The 20,367-nt window shown below is 37.3% G+C and overlaps 2 protein-coding genes across 2 annotated transcripts in view; one reads left to right on the top strand and one right to left on the bottom strand.

Moving 5' to 3' along the window:
* Window positions 1–17: 17 nt before the first annotated feature.
* Window positions 18–1,025, bottom strand: LOC105223174 (probable U3 small nucleolar RNA-associated protein 11). Its single transcript, XM_011200815.4, has 2 exons — window positions 365–1,025; window positions 18–305 (listed from the first exon to the last, which is right to left on the bottom strand). The coding sequence occupies exons 1-2, from the start codon at window positions 935–937 to the stop codon at window positions 96–98; spliced, it is 783 nt and encodes a 260-aa protein (XP_011199117.1). The 5' UTR covers window positions 938–1,025; the 3' UTR covers window positions 18–95.
* Window positions 1,026–1,598: 573 nt separating this feature from the next.
* LOC105222794 (uncharacterized protein DDB_G0284459) overlaps window positions 1,599–20,367 on the top strand; it is a 482,380-nt gene continuing 463,611 nt past the window's right edge. Inside the window, exon 1 of the mRNA XM_049454104.1 lies at window positions 1,599–2,493. The gene's annotated coding sequence lies outside the window, so the exon portion shown is untranslated. The remainder of the gene's footprint in view (window positions 2,494–20,367) is intronic.

Raw genomic sequence — 20,367 nt, forward strand, 5'->3', positions numbered from 1 at the left:
AGTATACAAATATATGATTATTTTGTACAAAATATATTTATTTTTTTTTATATATAACATAATGAACTTTGCAGGAACTAATGTTAGCTTCTAATTTATTTTTTGCGTTCGTATCTGAAGCAGTATACTGGTGGCGCATCCTTAGTGCCTTTCCTTACTTTTTTAGGTTTCAGTAAGCGTGGCTGTTTCAGGACACGCTTTAGTTGCAGCTTCTGCTGTGCTACCGCTAATTCCTTTTCTCGCTCAATACGTTTGGTAAGCTCCTGGTAGGCTTGCTTCTTCAATGCATTGGCTTTTCGTATTTCCTGTAAAACACTTTCAATAATAAAACTATTGGTCATGTGTGACTTTTTCGTTTACTAACCTGTGGCGTTAGCTCCGGTAATTTCATTTTGTCCAAGTCCTGTATGCGTGGACGATTCGTTTTACGTTCTAGTAAACTTGGATGTGTCTCAAGACGTTGTGCTAATTCCATTTTGCTCAAATCCAATGCGACAACCTCGCCCTCCTTGTTCTCCTCGAAGAAGGTATGTGCATTTGTCACTGTATTAGCAAAATCAATCATATGCAGCTGTGATTGGAGTCGCTGAATTTTTTTCGTTTCCATGGTACGTTTCATAGTCACATATTGTGTGTCTTGTGTCTCCATCAATGCTTTCTGCACCTTGCTATGCTCATCCGGTTCTTGTTCCTTTTCATGATGTACACCTTCGTCAAGCTTTGAATTAATCATATGATGGTAGAATTCATCGGGATTCTTATTCAGTGCGCGTTTGTGCAGCAATTTCAATGTGCGTTCCTTGTAATGCTCATTGTTTGCCCGTTTCTTGTAATCCTTTTTCTTTTCAAGCAAACCAAGATGTTTGCGTGCCTCTGGTTGGTGACGCTCCCTATGCACCTTTTGATTGCTCTTGGAAGCTTTTTTCCAAGAAGACATTGTGATTTATTAAATTGAAAATAGAAAATAATTACTAGAAACAACCAAGCACTGCTTAAATACGTAAACACATGTGCAAGAGAAAAATAGAAATGTCATACAAATGTCAAACTGGTAAATGTAGTAGAGAGCAAATGCATTCTTGGCGCATTTTTACCGTTTGAATTGACAGTTTTTCTTTTGGAGTGAAATAATCGACGCGCTATAATATTTCGTCGCGATTAATTAAAATAATAGTGCGGTAGTGGTGTTAAAATTATTAAATTAATGCTTAATGTGGTGTTAAAGTAAATGTTTTAATAGTAGTAGTGAAATATTCTATCGATCGAAAGTGTTTTCGTGTAAAAATGAAGAAAATAGTGGGCCACTCAATATACTTTGAAGATCCGACGCAACCGCCGAAGCTGCAAAAATTACTGAAATATCGGGTTTTATCGTCAATTTGCAAAGTGTTAATTATGAAATATAAGTGTAAAACTACGGATGAATGCATTTATTTGTTAAAAATACCAGATTTAAATGTAAAATTAAAATGAGCATTTGCATACGCTCACATTCATAAATGCACCTATGAAAGGAGAAATAGAGAAGTGCAAGGAAATATAACTGTAAAGTTGCATCCATTTTTGTTCATGATTTGTAAATGATGAAGTGCACGAAAACGTCAAATATTAAAAAAGAATTGTAAAATATATGCTCGGTTCGTTGTTCGTTTGAAATTCGGCGCGTTTAATTAAGAACATAATGCGGTTGTGGTGCTAAAGTTATTGAATTAGTGCTTAGTGTGGTGTTAAACTAAAAGTTTAAATAGTAGTACTGAAATATTCTCTCGATCAAAAGTGTTTTGATGTTAAAATGAAGATAACAGTGAGCCACTCAATAAACTTTGAAGATCGGATACAACCGCCGAAACTGCATAAATTACTTAAATATCGGGTTATATCGTCAATTTACAAAGTGTTAATTATAAAATGTACAAGTAATATTGCGGATGATTGCATTTATTTGTTGAAAATAACAGATTTAAATGGCAAAATCAAAATGAGCATTTGCTTACGCTCCCATTCATGAATGCACATATGAAAGGTGAAATAGAGAAGTGCAAAGAAAATATAACTGTAAAATTGCATCCATTTTTGTTCATACGTTTGTGAATGATGAAGTGCAAGGAAATGTCAAATGTTGAAAAATTGTAAAAGATTTTCCCGGTTCGTTGTCCGTTTGAAAATTTGTATGTGTTTGTGCCCGCAAATAACGGAAAATGATTAAAGAAAAGTGTTATTTGTGTTTGTATTTAGAAAATGAACATGTTCAAGCTTGGATACACATATGTGAGCACTATAAAACTATTTTGCGGGTAATATGTAATAGTTTTCGCTAAAACCAGTCCGTACTTACATCTGAATATAATTTTTCTAATGTCGGCATTAACGAAATATCTGAAAATTGAGTGGCCGTAATTTTCTTATGTGTGTTTAATTGTGTAAAGTGGTAAATTCCAGTATAAATGATGAAGCGTCGCAGATTTGTTCTAAATTATGTAGCAGCAATTAAAGGTATGTTTATTTTTACATTTGATTATAATTATATGTATATGTACATATGTATGTACATATATTATTTATATAATATAAAATACATATACTTTTGTCAATTTGCTTATGTATACACATCTGATGATTCAAAAAATTGTAGTAGATTAAAACCGGAAGTAAATTCTTGGCATATTCCTTTAATATTTTCCGGAAATGCTTACTTATTGTACCAACATTGTTACCATCTCTTGATATCCGTAGATGCACAGTGTCGATATTGCAGTACATTTCAGATAAGAATGTCGGTAATGTGGTGATTATATCCTCTTGCAAATCAGCAGAACGCATATTTTTATTTCTTAAGAGCCATTATTTTGAAAATACAAAAACATGCATTTATAGAATTCAATATACGTTAAAAATCGACGGGTATTTCCAATAAAAATTGTCTGGCGGAGAGGAACATATTTCTACTGACTCTGAAGACTGCGTTTTGAGAAAGCGGTGTTGAGAGTTTGGGGATTACATTTTTGCAAGCAAATGTTCAGAGAATATATTTTAAATATATGTACGTACATATGTGTGTGTTGGTTAGCGTACACATTCACTGTTTTGTTTTAAATTTTTTTTAATGTTGAATTAAAATACGATATCTATTTTTGTGATAGATATAAAACCTGTATCTCTGTTTTATGAGATTTTACTTAAAGCGCTATCAAACGGTTTATTGTTTCTTTTTGGTGAATTTTTTTACTGAATGTCATTTAAATACACTCTAAAATATTCTCAGGAAACTTACTCCGCTTTCTTTCTTGTTGTAAAGGCTTTTCAGATGGAACGTTTACAAAAAATTTTCGAGATGACAGTTTTCATTGCGGCAAATATTCTCAAATAGTTTTTGAGTTGCATACGTCTACAAAGAAGACGCTCGGTTCAATTTGCTTAATCAGTTTATCTTTAGAGGGGTTTTTCTCTAAACTAAATTTTTCGAATTTAGCTGAGTGATTACTAGAAAATCTATAAAACCTATCAATTTCTTCTTGTTTCGTACATACATACATAGTTTTCTTTTTTAAATCTGATTGATTGAAACCAAATTTTCAAATCCAAAATTTCAAACCAAGAACTGCAAAAATTTTGGGCGAAATGCCATTTTTTTTAACTCGCAATTTTGTCATTTTTGTTTCTTTTTTTTCCGTAGGTCATTGCACAGGCCATATCTTCTAGTAGAATTGTTTTTGTTTTAGGTTTTATTCCCGGAAAAGGTCGGACTCAAGGAGCGTAAGACCTTTCTTTTTAGCGTCGTCGAAGAAAAAAGTTTACTGTGTATTCTTAAAATATGTACCATTAAAATTTTATTCCCAAAATCGCCTATTTGCGGCTGTCTGTCAGATGTGCCTCTTAACGCCAAATGCAGCGGGGGTCCAAATATCTTGTTCTAATTTATATACTTACTATTTCAAGAACAGACTTTTAGTATGATTCATAAGCTATCATTAAACTGTCTTCCTGTATTAATTCCTAATTTCATGTTTCTTTCACCCGCTTATGATCTACTCATTGCTCTGCCTCAAGTAAATATAATGTTTCCAATCCATGTGTCTATACCTAATGCCATAATTATTGGCTTTCAAAGCAAATAGCAGAGTAGAGAATTGGATAACAGAAGAAGAACGTCTGTAATCAATATTTATGTAATTGAGTGCCGAGTGCGTCGCTTATTATTTAACAAAAGCATAAATCAGTGCAACTGATTGAGTGATGAACTGAAGGTGCGAAGGCACTTTGCCGTTGTCCGCAACATAACTGCAAGTAAGTGACGCGTGGCAGTCGCCTTTGGGCTGGTGATTGTTCTAGCTACGCTCTTGTTGCGGGTTTACAGTTACAATGAATTAAGTTGTTATTGCAGTGAAAGTGCTTTGCCCAAATTGTGAAGTAAACGTAGATTGCGCGTCCACAGGGAGTGTTCCAGATCAGCGAGTGCTTGCCAGTGATTGCGAAATTTCGATAACAAATGCGGTGAACGGGTGTCGCAAGCAAGCTTGCTATTTCCGCATCGTCATAGCAGCCCGCCTCTTCATGTCAAGGCATTGATGCAGATGACATGTCGCTAATCTCTATAGTATGTTGGAGTACTGTTTCACATGCCACCGCTTTGGCGCACAGGGCGCAGCGCATATCGACGATGTTGCACCACTCTTATCGTTTGACACGTGTCCGGCACGTGACTCATGGCTTGCCAGCATGCAACACGTGCAACATGCTACAGTGCAGCGCGGTTGCTACGTGCTTACACAGGCTAAGCGATCACCCGCCTCACTGCCAAGCAATGACAGGCGGGAAAAACAGGAAAAGCGTTGACATTGCATTACCTTTTGCCAGCATGTTTTGCGTACGAGTTCCACCTTTTAAAGGTTGCAAGCATGCCTTGCCTGTCTTTACTGTCATTTGAGCTGTGCGTGGAACGAAAATGCCGTTGCGTTGCAGCTTCGTGCAACGTGCACGCACACGCTCACCGGCTCGGCACAAAACGGAAGTGGGCGTATACTTCCGCCCAACTCTTTTTCAAACATTTATTAGCCTTCGCACACACACAGTACCTACTAAATCATAGTTTTGGAGTAATACTGGGTGTGCGAACTGACAGAACTATGTATGCATGAAGAAAAACTGCAAGTGTCAGCGCCGTGTTAGTGGGTGTGGCATTCGTGTTGTTTGCGCCTAATTCGCATGCATAGAAATTATGTGATTACGCGACTAATCAGCAACAAAATTGCGAAATAAAAGCAACTAATAAATTTCATTTCCAAACAAGCGTTGATTACACAGCAGTGCAATTTTGTTGAACAGCGAAATTTGGTTGCTAAAAACATTATCCTATGTTTTCCAAAACAAAAAAAAAAACTGTTAAAAACACTAAATGCTATAAATGCGAAAACGAGCCAAATGTAACAAGAAATTAGTGCGAAATTTCACTTTGTCCTTGATAATCAGGATAGCATGAGAATTGGTACTGCATATTCAACTTGTAGCAAGCTTCAACCTTCTTCTATTGTTTAACATGTTAATATCTAAGAAAGTGTCGATTATTTGCGATCTGTCTCAAGTGTAATTTACCTCGGTTTTCCAAATTTGTTGCTAAATTTGATTTAAATTTCTTCCTTCTTTCTAATTTGAATCTGACTCGGTACAGCTGATGATTTTTATTATATTGGAAGGTTAATTTATATGTAGACCCATATGAATATTATACATTATATCAGATCCCCAACATTTATTTTAAGCCTCAGTTGCCTCAGTGCCTTAAAACCCTTAAGCGTTTCCTCGAGTAAAAAACAGCATTTTTTCAACAATTTTTTTTCATATAAAAAATTAAATCTTTTATTAGGATTTTTTATTGTTATTTTTATTGTTAGACATAGAAATTTTGAAATTTTTGGAAAAAAATATTTTAAACTCATCCATTGCGACGCCATTTCCGGTGACCCCTCTGAAAAAAGATGCTCCCGCGTTGACAGGGTAACTCCTTACAGGATCATCTAAAGTGAAAAAATACGTGTTTTAGTTACCTTTTTTCAATATAATAGTTGTAAACAAAAAAAAAATATCCTTCGTCCAAGTCTTTAAAGATTGTATCTCAAAGATCTGTGTAAAATTTCATGAAGATCGGTTGAGTAGTTCTCAAGAAATCTTTCCAATCGACTTCAAAAACACAGTTTCGAGAAAAACGAGTTTAAAGACGGCGCACTTAGCCTGGCTAGCCTCGAGCGCACAAATTCTTAAGGCTGTAATCACTTAAGCCTCGGTTGGATGGTCTTCAGTGCATTCAATGTCTTTAACGAACTTTGGTTTTCTTGGTTTCGTATTTATGTATTTTTGGAGCGCCATTCTTTAGATTGTTGGACAGTTTCGATGTTATATTTATAAATCATCGGTCACCAGTAATGATGCGTTTGATGAATGTAGAGTCCTCAGCTATCGTTTGCGACCTATACTCGACGTCGTTTTTGCGAAGAAAATTCAGATATTTTGGTACGAGGTTAGCATTGTCACGTTTCATATTCAAAACATTTACTAAAATATGAGTCGATTCAAAAGAGATATTGACCTATTTCTTTGACGCTAACGTGAAGACTTTAAGTACTGTTTCTTTAACCTTTTCGTTGTTATCATCATTAACAGAGGTGGATAGACGACTCATGACTGCATACTTCTGCACATGGTCTTTCGAATGGAGTGGAGGTCTTCCCCTTCCTCTACTGAATACTTTCAGAGCTGCAGTGGTTTCATCCATTCGGACGATATGATCTAGCCAGGGTAGCCGCTGTCTTTTAATTCGCTGAACTATGTCAATGGCGTCATACAGCTCATCGTTCCATCGACTGCGGTATTTGCCGTTGTAAATGCGCAAAGAACCATAAATCTTTCGCAGAACGATTAAGCTCTGCAGCTCGATTTATTTTTTCCAGCAGTATATTGAAGAAATCGCACGATGGGCAGCCCTTGTCTGGTATCGAACAGCTCGGGTCTTTTCCAAGATTTGACGAGTAGTGAATATCTTGTCAGTTGTTGATTTTCCAGGCGGTGGGCTTTACTCTTTCACACAGCACACTCCATAGAAAAGGGTGGTCACTCGTCCTTGGCCGTTGTTTCCTTTCCATTGGGGCCGTTTTTACGTGGCGGGTTCCAAACCCATCACACAACTCTGGGGAGGGATGGTTCAATGCCTTCAAACTGATGTTCTTTGGCTATCCATAGGATACTTGGTCTAAGACTGGAAGTCGTGAGCCATATATAAAATAATCGCTTCTGGCCACTCCCAAGTGAATGCAAAATGCACTCAGAGAACTTTCCTCACTGGCATGAACTTCTACACATGACTCCATCCTCCAGTTAACTTTCTCAGGAAATGCAAAAAAACATTACGCGATTTAAAGCTACTTTTTTTGACAGTTGCGACTACGAAATAACAGGTGGGTAAAAAAACAGCTGTAAATTGTTGGATGGATCCTGTTTTGCCCATTCGGGGGACCAATTTTTCTAGTTTTTGCCATAACAAACGTTGGTATTAAATATGTTTTGTGTTTCAGTCTTCTAAAGCGCAATTCAATCTACTCTTTGTTACTGTTTTCCAGTTAAATTTTTGATCGTGTGATAGCATTCCAACACTAATAGTACCTACAAGCTGTTCGTGTTATTCTTTTATGGCTTAGTGGTCATCTGTCCTTATCTTCCTGGCATATTTTGAAGTTTTTTCTTATCGAAGCAGTTTTTTTTCTGAACCTCTATTTTTAAAAATTAAATGCTATCCTTGACAACTGAACCGCAGAGAATTCCGTAAGTTTTTCTTTTGTATATACTATGTTCCTATTAAAGGTCTCTTCATACATTTTTGACTATCTGATTATTACTTTTTTTCCTCATTGGAAGCAAAACCAATATTTTATCCACACTTGATCTTTCTGTGTACCCTTGTAAGCTTATACGAATATGCACAAATATTTTTTGCGATTTTTCATGTTCTAAAGTTCATTACGCGCGACAATTGGAATTGGCTCTCGAATTACAATAATGAAAACACACGTACATGGGTACTTAAACTCACACACACATACATGCATGCACACAACGGTAGCTTGCATCTCGTATTCCGCAAACCCATTGCATCAGTTTGCAATTCAATACTCCATAACAGACCGCAATCAACTCGCCAATCTCCACAATTCTCACACTGCTTAGCATGTGGCAATCACGTTTCGCGTGACAATTCCCTTTACCCACAGGTGTGGTGTGGCAGTGTGTGTGTGTGCGCGTGTAATCGTATAAAAGTGATAAAAGCATATGACACCATTTCGCTAGAAAATATGCATAAAATAGATTGTTGTGTTGACATTTCCGCCAAAGCATATCAAAATGAACGCTTCAACACACATCCACCCATACACACATATAACCACAAACATACTCGCTTACGCCTTAAAAAACAAGCTATCATAATAATAACAACGCGATAATAATAACAACCCTAATCGGACTTGTTACGGTTGTGGCTCGTCGCCGTTTGATCGTGCACCGTGTCCATAATCGGGGTTGATTAAGTCGATGTTAAGTTGGTGGTGCCACCTTACACAATTGTTAGCGGTAAACTGAAACTTTAAATCATGCGAAACAACTAGCAATTAAAAAAAGAGGGGGTAAATCAGTTCAACTACTATACTCGTGCGCTACGTGGATCAAGTACGGCATATGAGATTTATAGAAGACATTTTTTGAGGTTGAGTTTGAGGATGTTGAATTTTGGATTCAACATGTGGCTGCACAGAAGTTATGGCTTACGAGTTCTAATAAACACTGTTAGCTGCTGAACATACTGTACAATTTTTTTGGGGATTCTACAGAATCACGATCACAAGTATTTGAGAGCCTCAAAGTATTTAGTGAAGGCCGTGTTGACATCGAAAACTTACGTCTTACGAGTCGTGCATCCATCTCCGTTAATGGCGATAACATCTAAAAATGGTAAAGAAACAACAATGCTTGAAAATCGTAGAGTTGGCATCAGCGAGATAGAAGAGGATCTTAACATCTTTTATATATCCACTCAACATATTTTGGTTAATGTTTTGGGTATGAAGCGTGTCAGTGCTAGAGTGTTATCAAAATATTATAAACTTTGTCAAAAACGACGTTTAGTAGAGCGCGCGAAGGAAAGGTCTGATAACATAGCTGAAGACCCTATATTCCTCAAACGCATCATTACTGGTAGCAAGGCGTGGATTTATAAATAATGAGTCCAAAATGTTCAAAAATTTTGCGAAGGGCGTTCCGATGAGCCGTAACAAAAAGGGCTGGAGGTACAAAAGGCCATCCTATTGGCTCAAATTCTATTTTCAATACCGAGGTCGTCTCCATTTTTCTCTATTATTGAGAGGGAGACCCATTTCCTCCCGATAAAAACATCGTTTTTTCAACAATTTTTTCTCATATAAAAGATTAAATATTTTATTAGAATTTCTTATTGTTACACACATACACTATAAACAAAGAAATTCTGAAATGTTTTGAAAAAAATAGTTTAAACTCGGCCATTGTGACGTCATTTCCGGTGACCCCTCGGAAAAATATGCGCCCGCGTTGGCAGGATAACTTCTTACAGGATCATCTAAAGTGAAAAAATACGTTTTTAAAACTTGGACGAAGGAAAAAACTGGAAATTGGATTTTTTGCAGACTTTTTACAAAAAAAAAAATTAAAGTTTCAGTGAAAATTTCAAAATTTCGCGAATTTTATTTTCAAAAAGTTGTAATTGAGTCCAAATCTTTAATAATCGTCCAAGTCTTTAAGAGTTGTATCTCAAAGACCTGTGTAAAACTTCATGAAGATTGGTTGAGTAGTTCTCGAGAAATCTTGCCAACCGGCTTCAACCGAAAAACACAGTTTCGAGAAAAACGCGTTTAAAGACGCACTAGGCTACTAGATAGCCTCGAGCGCACAAGTTCTCAAGTCTGTAACTCCGAAACTATTACTCGGATCAAAATTTATGGCAATATTCTAGAGGTGTTGTATAATATAATAAGACAAAAAATACATTTTTTGAAACCCGGAAACCCACGTAACCCCTTAAGAATCCCACTGTATTAATAACTTTCAAAGCTGCTAAATTTTTATCCATTCTAAAACGCGAAACTACAAAATACGGCAGTTATTCTTCTATTCACCTTATCGATACCGAACTTCTGAGTAAATAAACCGCTTTTCTCTTATGTAGCGTGTCAAAACAATGTCACAAAATATTGGCTTTGTAATGCAAATTGGAACGGCTTGAAAATTCACACTACCTTAACTGCGGAGGTCCCTTCAAGTTTACATTCATTTACATTTCCACGGTTGTTTTTTTTTTTGTATTTTCTATGCTTGTTCGCTGATGGTACCTCAATGAGGTACCACTTAAACTGACAATCTGCATTCAAATTGTTGTTTAACAACACGTTTTGACTGCGACAATAAATGCTTTTGGGCGCGTGAAGGAAACATCAACAAGCGGTGAATATGTCATACGTGTGCACAATAAATTGCCAACAAGCAAGGACATATTCTTTAGGGTTGGCACTGACACAACAGAGAGCTTCAAGTAAAAAAAAAAGGGTTCCACTGCATTTCATTTGTGTGTTATCAAGAACATTTTTCATGTGCGCTACCGTTTATTTTGTACAACCCCCTCATGCTGTTTATTCATGCATATGTAAATATAGGGTGGTTCATATACTACAATTTGGTTAGTTTCTTTAGAAGTGGGGTATACCTATATAAAATAGCAAAGAGTTTTTTTGGAACAATCGTCGGAATTTGTTAAGAAATTGGCCAAAATGAACTCCACTTTATTCGCCGTTATTTTGTTAAAAGTAACGATATCCCATACACACTACGTATATTTTTCCATCATCTATAAAACATTTATATAAATTATCAGCGTGACGAGCTGGAGCCGATTTAGCCATCACCGTCTGTCTGTGTATACGCGAACGGATTCCTCAATTTTTGAGATATCGAAATTCACACGGGAAAAAAGATCCCTAACAAGTCGCCGCTGCCGATATCGGGCCACTATAGGATATACATAGCTGCCATATATACTGCTCGATCAAAAAGAAGTTTTTATATGGAAAGCTTTTATATTTGACGAGATATGTTCATGAAAATTAACAGCGATACTTGTTCAAGATAACGCTACAATCTCAGGATATATCATTCAGATCGAACCACTATTGCGTATAGCTGTCATACAAACAAAAACCGATTATAATCAGGTTTTTTATGGAACCAATTTTATTTGTGACGGGTATTATATTAGGTTGTCAAATATCTCCCTTCCGCCTTTTTGCTCTTTATTCAATGCTTTATAAAAAGTGTTACAGTGATCGGATTTAGTTCAAATATGCGCCGTTTCGTTCGTTAATCTGTTTCCATCTAGACGGTAACTTCAGAATACCCCCCTCGCAGAAGCTCCCTTCTTATTTGCGAAGAACTGGGACAGCCACTTTTCACAAGCCTATTTTGAGTTCAACTTTATACCAACAAAGGCGTTCGCCATGGACAGGAACACGTGGTAATCACTTGGCGCTATATCCGGGCTATATGGTTGATGCGACAAAACCTCCCATCAGAGCTCCCGCAGCTTCTGACGAGTCATCAACGAAATGTGTGGTCTGTCGTTGTCCTGGTGCAACACTACACCCTTGTTCGCAGTAGATGATAAAATTAAGCGTCTGGTCATATGGGAGCAGCTCATTGTGGATGATTCCCTTCCAATCCCACCAAACACATAGCAAACCCTTCCTGGCCGTCAACCCAGGCTTGGCCACTGTTTGGGACGATTCACCGGCCTTCGACCATGACCGGTTTCGCTTAATATTGCAGTATGTGATCCATTTTTCGTCGCCAGTCACCATCCGCTTCAAAAATGCGTCGTTCCGTTTCAGCAGCATATCTCAGGCGTTGATATGGTCCAGAAATTTCTTTTGCGCCAAATCATGCGGCACCCAAATATCAAGCTTTCTTGTGTATCCAGCCTTCTGCAGATGGTTTAAAATGGTTTGGTGACTAACTTCCATCTTTTGGGCGATGTGGCGAGATGTCACCTGCCGGTCTAACACCATGTTTTCCATGATTTGATCGGTATTCGTCGTCACAGGTCTTCCGCTGACTGACTTATCCATGGTGACGTTTTCACCCACTCTGGATCGTCGAAACCATTCGTCCACAGTTCGAAGTGATAGAGTACCATCCCCCGAAACATTATTTTTAAAAATACTATGAACCACCCTGTCAACCTCAAATACGTGCGTGTGGCATATGTAGTTACATTGGTACTCTTGTATTTATACAAGTTAACTCTTCAAGTGTTTTACAGCAGTTGTTATAGTAGTTGTTGTTGATAGCCGGTTATGTGGTGGCTGACTACCCCTAAATTAACCTTAAAACTCTCAAATGCACAATTTATCATTTGGCAACGATGAGCTGCGATTACGAATTTGACAAGCGCATCTCGTATGAATTTGCCGACATCCTCGTATGTTGTATGTGAGTGAAATATAAATAAATGTAAGGTTGCTCTGATGCATAGCATCGTGCGTCTGCCTGTCAGACTGCCTGTCAATCCTTTGAATTGTTGCTACATATATACGCCCAGTGCTACCAAATTGTCCCTTCGTCCTTGCGAGCCTGTCACTTTTCGTGTTTGTACTTCGTCGGTCGCAAATCTGTATCAGATGTGACCCAATGGTGTACTTGTGTATATATTTTATGACCATCGCTGGTGCCATTACCAAACCATTACATTCTGCCTTTATTTTATACTGTTTTTTTAGGGGGATTTCGTTTTCATGTTTTTCCTGCTTGTTTTTCCTTATATTACATACAGCTATACAATTTTCCTCATTTTGGTTTTCATGGTTCATAATTTTTATTTGATTCAAAGTTCAAGTTCTTTCATAAAAAACTTGAAGGGTTACCTAACTGATATTCCCTCCATACATATGTGCTGGTGCAATTGTAAATAAAAGTGACAGGTTGTGCACAATGTTGCAATAAATTGTTATTGCTTAGCAATTTGTTGCCTCACTTGGTCGTATGTTGAAACATCTGCATGTATATGAAGCGAATATGTAAGCAGAAGGCAAGGTCGTTTCGGTTATTGTCAAGAAAAAAATGTATAGTTATGAGAGTTGAGTTTCAAGGACGGAAAGAGTTAGATTTCGAATACAGCAGAATTTCTTAAGGAGTATTTATATTCAATTTTCATAGTTTTATTACCACAAGTAATAAATACCAATATAACAGGCATGGAAAAGAAGTTAAGTCTTGATAAAAAGTGCGGCCTACCTCTTCATTACTCTCAACTATTAGTTCTAGTGGAGGTCATCTTATTTTAAAAAGTGTTGTCGTAGTCTTGTTCATTTTAGATTGGATTGATTTGTTGAATCATAAATCTCCTAAAACCCGGTAAACATATCAATTTATTTTATTCATAGTCTCATGCTTCATACAGCTTTTTGCATGGTCCAAAAGCCTGTCGAACGAGTGTTTTAGCTCGTTGGCCGGTATGACCGCCAGTATGCCGGTGCAAGCCTTTTGAATGGCCTCTACGTCTGCATAACGCTTTCCTTTCATGGACAAATGAATTTTCCTGAAAGGAAGAAGTAGCACGGTGCCATATCAAATGAATACGGAGAGCGGTTAATGCTTAAAATGTGATTTTTGGTCAAATAATCGTCCTTGGAATGTTGGATTCTGAACAATTTTTGGTCGTCAGTCAATTTGAGCGGAACAAACCGGGCACACACCTTTCGAAAACCCAAATGTTCTGTCAAAATGCCATTAATAGATGTTCATTAATATAATTTCAATGATGATTTCGGCTGATTTTTGATGAATTCAATGGAATTTCCGGTGATCACGGATAACACAAACTGACACTTAAAACGCAATAACTTCACTTCCAATCAATGAAATGTCATTAAATTCTCACTGGTCACAGGACAATTGATAAAGGTAGCAGATTCTAACGCGCCAGTCGACATATACATGGCCCCACCAGGGGGCGCTGGATTCAAAAAGTCGTGTTTACTTTGGAATCCATCTTGTGGGATAGTCGAAAAGAAACTTAAAGAACTAAATATGTACCATTTTCGTCCACAACTTGTTGCCATTTTTCCGCACGAGACATTACCCCATCACTGTATAACGTTTCTGTTTTCTCGGCGAAAAACTGTGCCAAGAGATATTCATAGACTTCTCTCGAAGCCAACTTTACTCCATTAAGGGAGTTCTGTATTGACCGAAACAAATGGTTGCCCGATGGTGCAAGGTCAGGGCTATATTTTGGATGCATCAAAACTTCCTGCCAAGGTCCCCCAGTTTTGCGGAGTCGTGAAAGATGACTTTTTGTTGATCAGTTCTGGCCGTTTTTTTTATGTCATAAGTTGTCGACCAGGTTGGAGCAGCTCAAAGTGGATTATTCCTTTCCAATCCCACCAAACACTCAGCATAATCTTTCGAGGCGTCAATCCTGGCTTTACAACCATTTGTTGAGCTTCACCACGCTTAAACCGTGATCTTTTTCGCACATTATTGTCGTATTTGATCCACTTATCGTCTCTTGTTACCATTCGCTTCAGATATGGTTCGATTTCAATTCGTTTCAGCAAAAAATCGCAAGTGTTAGTTCGGTCCATTAAATTTTTCACAGAGAATTCACGTGGTACCTCAAACATTGAGCTTTTTTGTAGCCAGTCTTTTTTACATGGTTTAAAACCGTTTGATGATGAATATTAAATTCCTTAGCGATGTCATGGCTGCTTATGTGACGGCCCTGATCAATCTTTTCCATAATTTCATCGACTTTTTCAACGATAGGTCAACCAGAGCGACCTTTCACATTGAAATTTCCAGAACGGAAGCGAGCGATCCATTGTTGCGCTACACGAACTGATATATCAATCGTCTCCGTAAACTTCACAAATTTCATTGTGACATTTTTCCTTTTTTATAAAAAAATTTCAAAATATTTATAGCGAATTTCTTCATTACTTTCATTAACTTTTGAAAAGTTGTATCTTTTTTTCAACTTCTCTGAATTAATTTTTTGGTTAAATGAGGCTTATCCTTCTATCTATAATAGAATCTTACCTTTCCAACACTATATGATATGACACAATGTGATTGGTAGCAGTGAAGATATATCACTGCAATACATCTGTTGATAAAATACGAAAAGACTTTTTGGACTAGCCATATATTTAATCCGCCTCTATAGTTCATGGTCATGGTAACATTACTATCCAAATGGAAAGTGCGAGTACTTGCGAACCTTATACAAATAAATTACTTTACTTAATTGCACATTTACCGGAATAAAATGCTAATTGTCTCTAAGATATTCACTCTACACATAATTAATCCGGCTTTCACTGAGATGCTAAAAAGTTTGCTATAGCCTTCAGCCTTCTATAACGAATTCATCTACATAACCGTAGAAAAATACCTGCTTAAATATTTTACGTGATAACCAAATTTATGATCTTGAAGAAAATATTAGCAACAACCACTTCTTTCTTAAAGCGCTTCCATTTTACGCGTGAGCTTTTCAAGTCGGTTTAGGCTACTCAACGCCCCTTGCCCGCCTACTAAACATAATTATTAGGTATATGCTACAAAGTGTAGCTGCCACTTTATGTGCCTTCGTTAACCCCAAATTAGGCAACTCCACTTAATGGTGTCAAACACGAGCTATTAAAGAAACTAAGAAAGTTATTATATATGTATGTAAGTCAACCTCAATGATGGCACTGGTTGCTTATTAACAATGCACACTTTAACTTTACCCTAAGAGAATTTTCAACAACAACTCCTCCCCGAAGTTCGAAGCTGGCGAATGTGTTGAGAAAAAAGCAACAAAAGCTGCCAACTTATTTAGCCACAAAATGTGCCACAAAAGCTAATGAGCTTCAAGGGTAAATACTGCTAAAAGTAAGTTTATGCTAATACTTGTATGTATGTGCATATGAATTGTGTTTGTTATTGTATTTGTGCCTGCGCACCTTTATTGGTCCTTTGCTGTTGCTTGCTTGCGGTATTTTTTCATAATTAACTATCTTCGTGGCGTTTTAAGTATAACGGTGTCAACAGGCCATAAGAAAGGTTGTCGCGTCTTTGGCGCACGCATACACACACACGCACTTACACTGACACAGCCATTCATATGAGCGCACATCAGTACCCGTTGAGGGCAGGACATTTGCACGCAGCTAACTCGCGACAAAACATCTGTGAACAAATATGAAATTCATGTATTTGTATTTGTAACGAAGTGAATAGCAACAAAAACACCAGCAATAATATAGTTACCATACACGAGGCAATATCTAATTATTATTGCAGTAATCATTTCATAATCATATTTTGTGTGCAGGTCAGCCCTCCTAGAACCCCCCCCTCATGTCACCGCCTTTCTTAACTCTCTGTGCTTTGCGACATTTTCGATACATTCTATTGTTCACTCGTTTGTTACACACGGCGCACAGCGGGTATACGCCCCCGAGTCCGTGTGTGTTTTCGAGGTGACTGCTAGGGCTGGCTGCACTACAGTGGGAACTTTTGGAAATTTTTACTATTTTTTGTTTTTCGTAAACTTTTTTGAAGTAATTCTTCTTTAATAAGGGAACTCAAAATAATGAAGTAAGGAAATTTGAACTGACATTTCTGGGTGATTTCATTGTTCAATAATAAATATATTCGATCCAGAAGCTAAAAATTAACAAAGTCCTCTCTTCCAGCGGGCAGAACTAATAAGTTTTGCATTAACTCGAGAATGGAGTGAACGAATATAAGTTATAAGTAGGCATTTTTGCGGTGCTCGAGAGATAAAATCTGATCAAATTTGATCCGGACTGACAAAAAACCTACATTTTTACGTACTTTAATAAAAAAAAACTCAATACAAATATGCTAACTTTTAATTTAATATTTCATACTCCTGTTAGAAGTCTCTGCCTTCACTAACTTCAGCGAATTAACGTTTTTTCGGTGTCACCTCATTTTTGTAGCGCCATTCACTAAATTATTGGAGAGTTTCGGCGGGTTGTACCAATCTGCGTAAAAAAATTCACCGAAATAATAATCGGTTTGGGCGTGTGGTCTAACTGGACCAGTTTATTCAGTTTTCGTATTTGCAAGATTTTTTTTTAACTTACGGGTAATCGGTTCCCAAAACATTCTACGTGCTTTTTTCGAAAATCTGTCAAAGTCGGTGAAGTAAATTTTTCCGAATCGGCTGGACAGATCAACTTTAAAATTTTACACGACTTTCTTAAATATATTTTTCACTTATTTTTGGGAAGCTACCATTTGGTCAATAATCAAAATTTTGACTAGTCCTTCAATCATTATCTGTACTGTTCAGAAAAATCTTGCTCGCGGGCAGAAACCATTTTTCGGAGAGATCGGCTTCGAGATCAATCGATTTCTTTATTAAATAAAAAATAAAACGAAACGCGAGACTGACTTTCAAGTGGATATAATCCTTCTTAATCTATCCACAATTTTAACTTGTTGAAGTCTTCAATTCAACTACAGTGCAACACCTATTCATTCATTAAAAAAAATCTACCGCTAATTTCGGCAGTCAATTTTTTATCGTTGTCCCTTTACCAGTGTTTCTACGCCCCATTCATTCTTTCATCCGTCCATTGCGGGTTTCTCATTCAGTAATAATTGCAAAAAAGGCATCTGAAAAAAATTACTATTGTCACAGCCACAAAACACCAGCACAAAGCCTGCAAACAATTGCAATGATGCAAGGGCAGCTATTGCTACAGTGTCTACATAAAGTATGCACACATTTGCTTTCTCTCCTATGAACTATTCCACCTTTGTTGGCCTACGCGACAGATGCGTTTCTCATTCGATTTTTAATATGCGGCCAATCTAACTGTAATTGGTTTGTTATTGTACCGCCGCCAAAAACACAGTTATGTACGTTTGCTTTTATGGAAGCACCAGCCAAAACTTGGGTTTAAATACAGATCCGCTGCTGTTCTATTCTTTTTCGAAAAGGGGCAGCTTGCAAGCTGGCAGTTGTTGTTATTTGTTGGCTCTTACAAAAAAGCCTCAGGAGACTATTGCTTTGCTGTCTTCCCTTCATTTTGCCCTCTCTACTGTGTTGTGTGTGTTGCTTGAATGTTGCAACGGTTTGTTCGCCCGCCTGCTGTGGGGACGATGCGGGACTGATGCCTTGTGAACATATGCGTCCGTCAGTCCATAGAGACGAATGTAGTTTGTTGTTATTGCTCGACAGGACTGTCATTTGTGTTGTTATTGTTGCTGTTAAATTTATGAAAAATGATGTTCACACTTCCTAGAAATACATTTTGTTTTTGTTGTGTTTGCTTTTTTTTGCAGACATATCGTACAGGTTATGTCTAGTGGCTGAACTTCATGGTGATCTTCTTTGGGGTAAAATTTTTACGGGTGTCATTATGAATAGGAACAGTTTCTGTTGCAACAACAGAAAATAACATTGCTCGATTAGTTTGGAGAGTATTGCTGCACCACATTAGTTGGTCAGTTATGCTAAAATCCGTTTACATTCTGGTTACGTTTGAAGAGCAGGTTAACGCTTTGTTGTTGTATAGGCAGAACGTGTGTCTCGCATAATTTTGAGAATCCGAGATAAGTCGATTCTGTCTCTTTGTTTGCATGTATGGGGACTAGTCTCTTAGTTTTTGAGATACCGAAATTATGCAAGAAATTCTCCAAGAAGCTGCTCAAACGCCGGAATAGCTGACAACTGACTACTATAGCATATAGCATTTGAGATATCTTCACCGAGCTTAGGTTTTTGTCCAAGGCAGTGGTGCAATATCCGAAGAAATTTTTTTGAAACAAGTCACTAGAATATAGTTGCCATACAAACCGACCGATCAAAATAAAGTTCTTGTAAGGAACCTCTTGTATTTGTGAAGGGTAATACAAGGATGATCCATTTCGAGGTTCCCTACTTTTTTAGGCAAAACACATAGAATCTTCCAATTTAATGAGGAGTGTTTATTATCATTCGAAAGATCGTTCTTTGGCATTTATTTTTTGAAAATTATCTTTTTAAATGTTGACCACTGCTAGCTCTCAGATGGTCCATTAACTGAATCCAATTTTCGATGACTCGTTCGAGCATTTCGACTAGTAACTGGCGAATAACACGAGTGATGTTTTGCTCCAAGCCCTAAATCGAAGCGAGATTGTCGCAAAAACTTTAGACTTTACAAATTTCCACAGGAAAAAGTCTAACGGTGTGATATGACACGATCTTTTTGGCCAATTAACCGGCCTAAAACGTGAAATTATCTTCTCACCCAATGTTCTCTCAATAAATCCATTGGTTCTTGTTTTAAAATCGCTTTACTCTAATGATATTTGTACAAAATAAAGGTTGATTGCTAACTGTCCCACTACATTGTGTAAACATTTACCTCCCATAGGACTTCAAAGCTATAACTTTGTTGTTAATTCTCACAATTTTTCACTTTAATTCACATTGTGAAACTATATGTTTGGTATAAATATATTACTGTTATGTGTTGCTGCTATGTCGTTGTGATTTAACACCTTGCTATGGTTAAAGGTACTTGTCAAATTGCCGTCGGATGATTTGCGTTGACATTTCCACCTGTCATTTGCGTATCTCATACTGACGCATATACCTATGTATGTATGTATGTATGTATGTACTTGTACATGCAACAATATGGATTTGATATTAAATTTGTGGATTTTAATCAAGTAACGGCGACTTAACGGGAATGATATGATTTATCTTAAACTATAGACATTTATGGATAAATAATCCTAAATTTAAGGAATTATCCTTCCTTTATCGTACTTTTAGCTAAACTTCTTAAAAGTGGCTGTTGTTGTTGTTTTAACGGGATACTAATCCCCGTTCGGGTGGTAAGGATCATCTGTGTTGTCGTCGACGTCATCTAACGGTAGGCCCAGGAAACGTGCTGTTTCGACGGGGTCGGACCAGGGGGAGGAGGGTGTTAGATGTGTGGGGTTCGTAGGGCATGCAAAGAAGTGGTCAGTGTCATACGGAGACTCGTTGCATGCAGGACATACATTAGGTATGTCAGGGTCTATTCTGGATAAGTAGGAGTTTAACCTGCTACAGTATTTAGAACGAAGTTGCGCTTAAAAGTGGTATAATGTAGTTGTTTATGGTATATGTATAGCTTTGAGCCAATCTCCATTCAAGTACCATAGGAATTTTCCGAAAACATTACGAAGTTTTTTTAAGAGATTGGGCTGGAGTGATATTTATTTTAATTACGGCAAAGATAAGAT

Source organism: Bactrocera dorsalis, chromosome 4 (assembly GCF_023373825.1).
Source record: "Bactrocera dorsalis isolate Fly_Bdor chromosome 4, ASM2337382v1, whole genome shotgun sequence".
NCBI classification, from domain to species: Eukaryota; Metazoa; Arthropoda; class Insecta; order Diptera; family Tephritidae; genus Bactrocera; species Bactrocera dorsalis.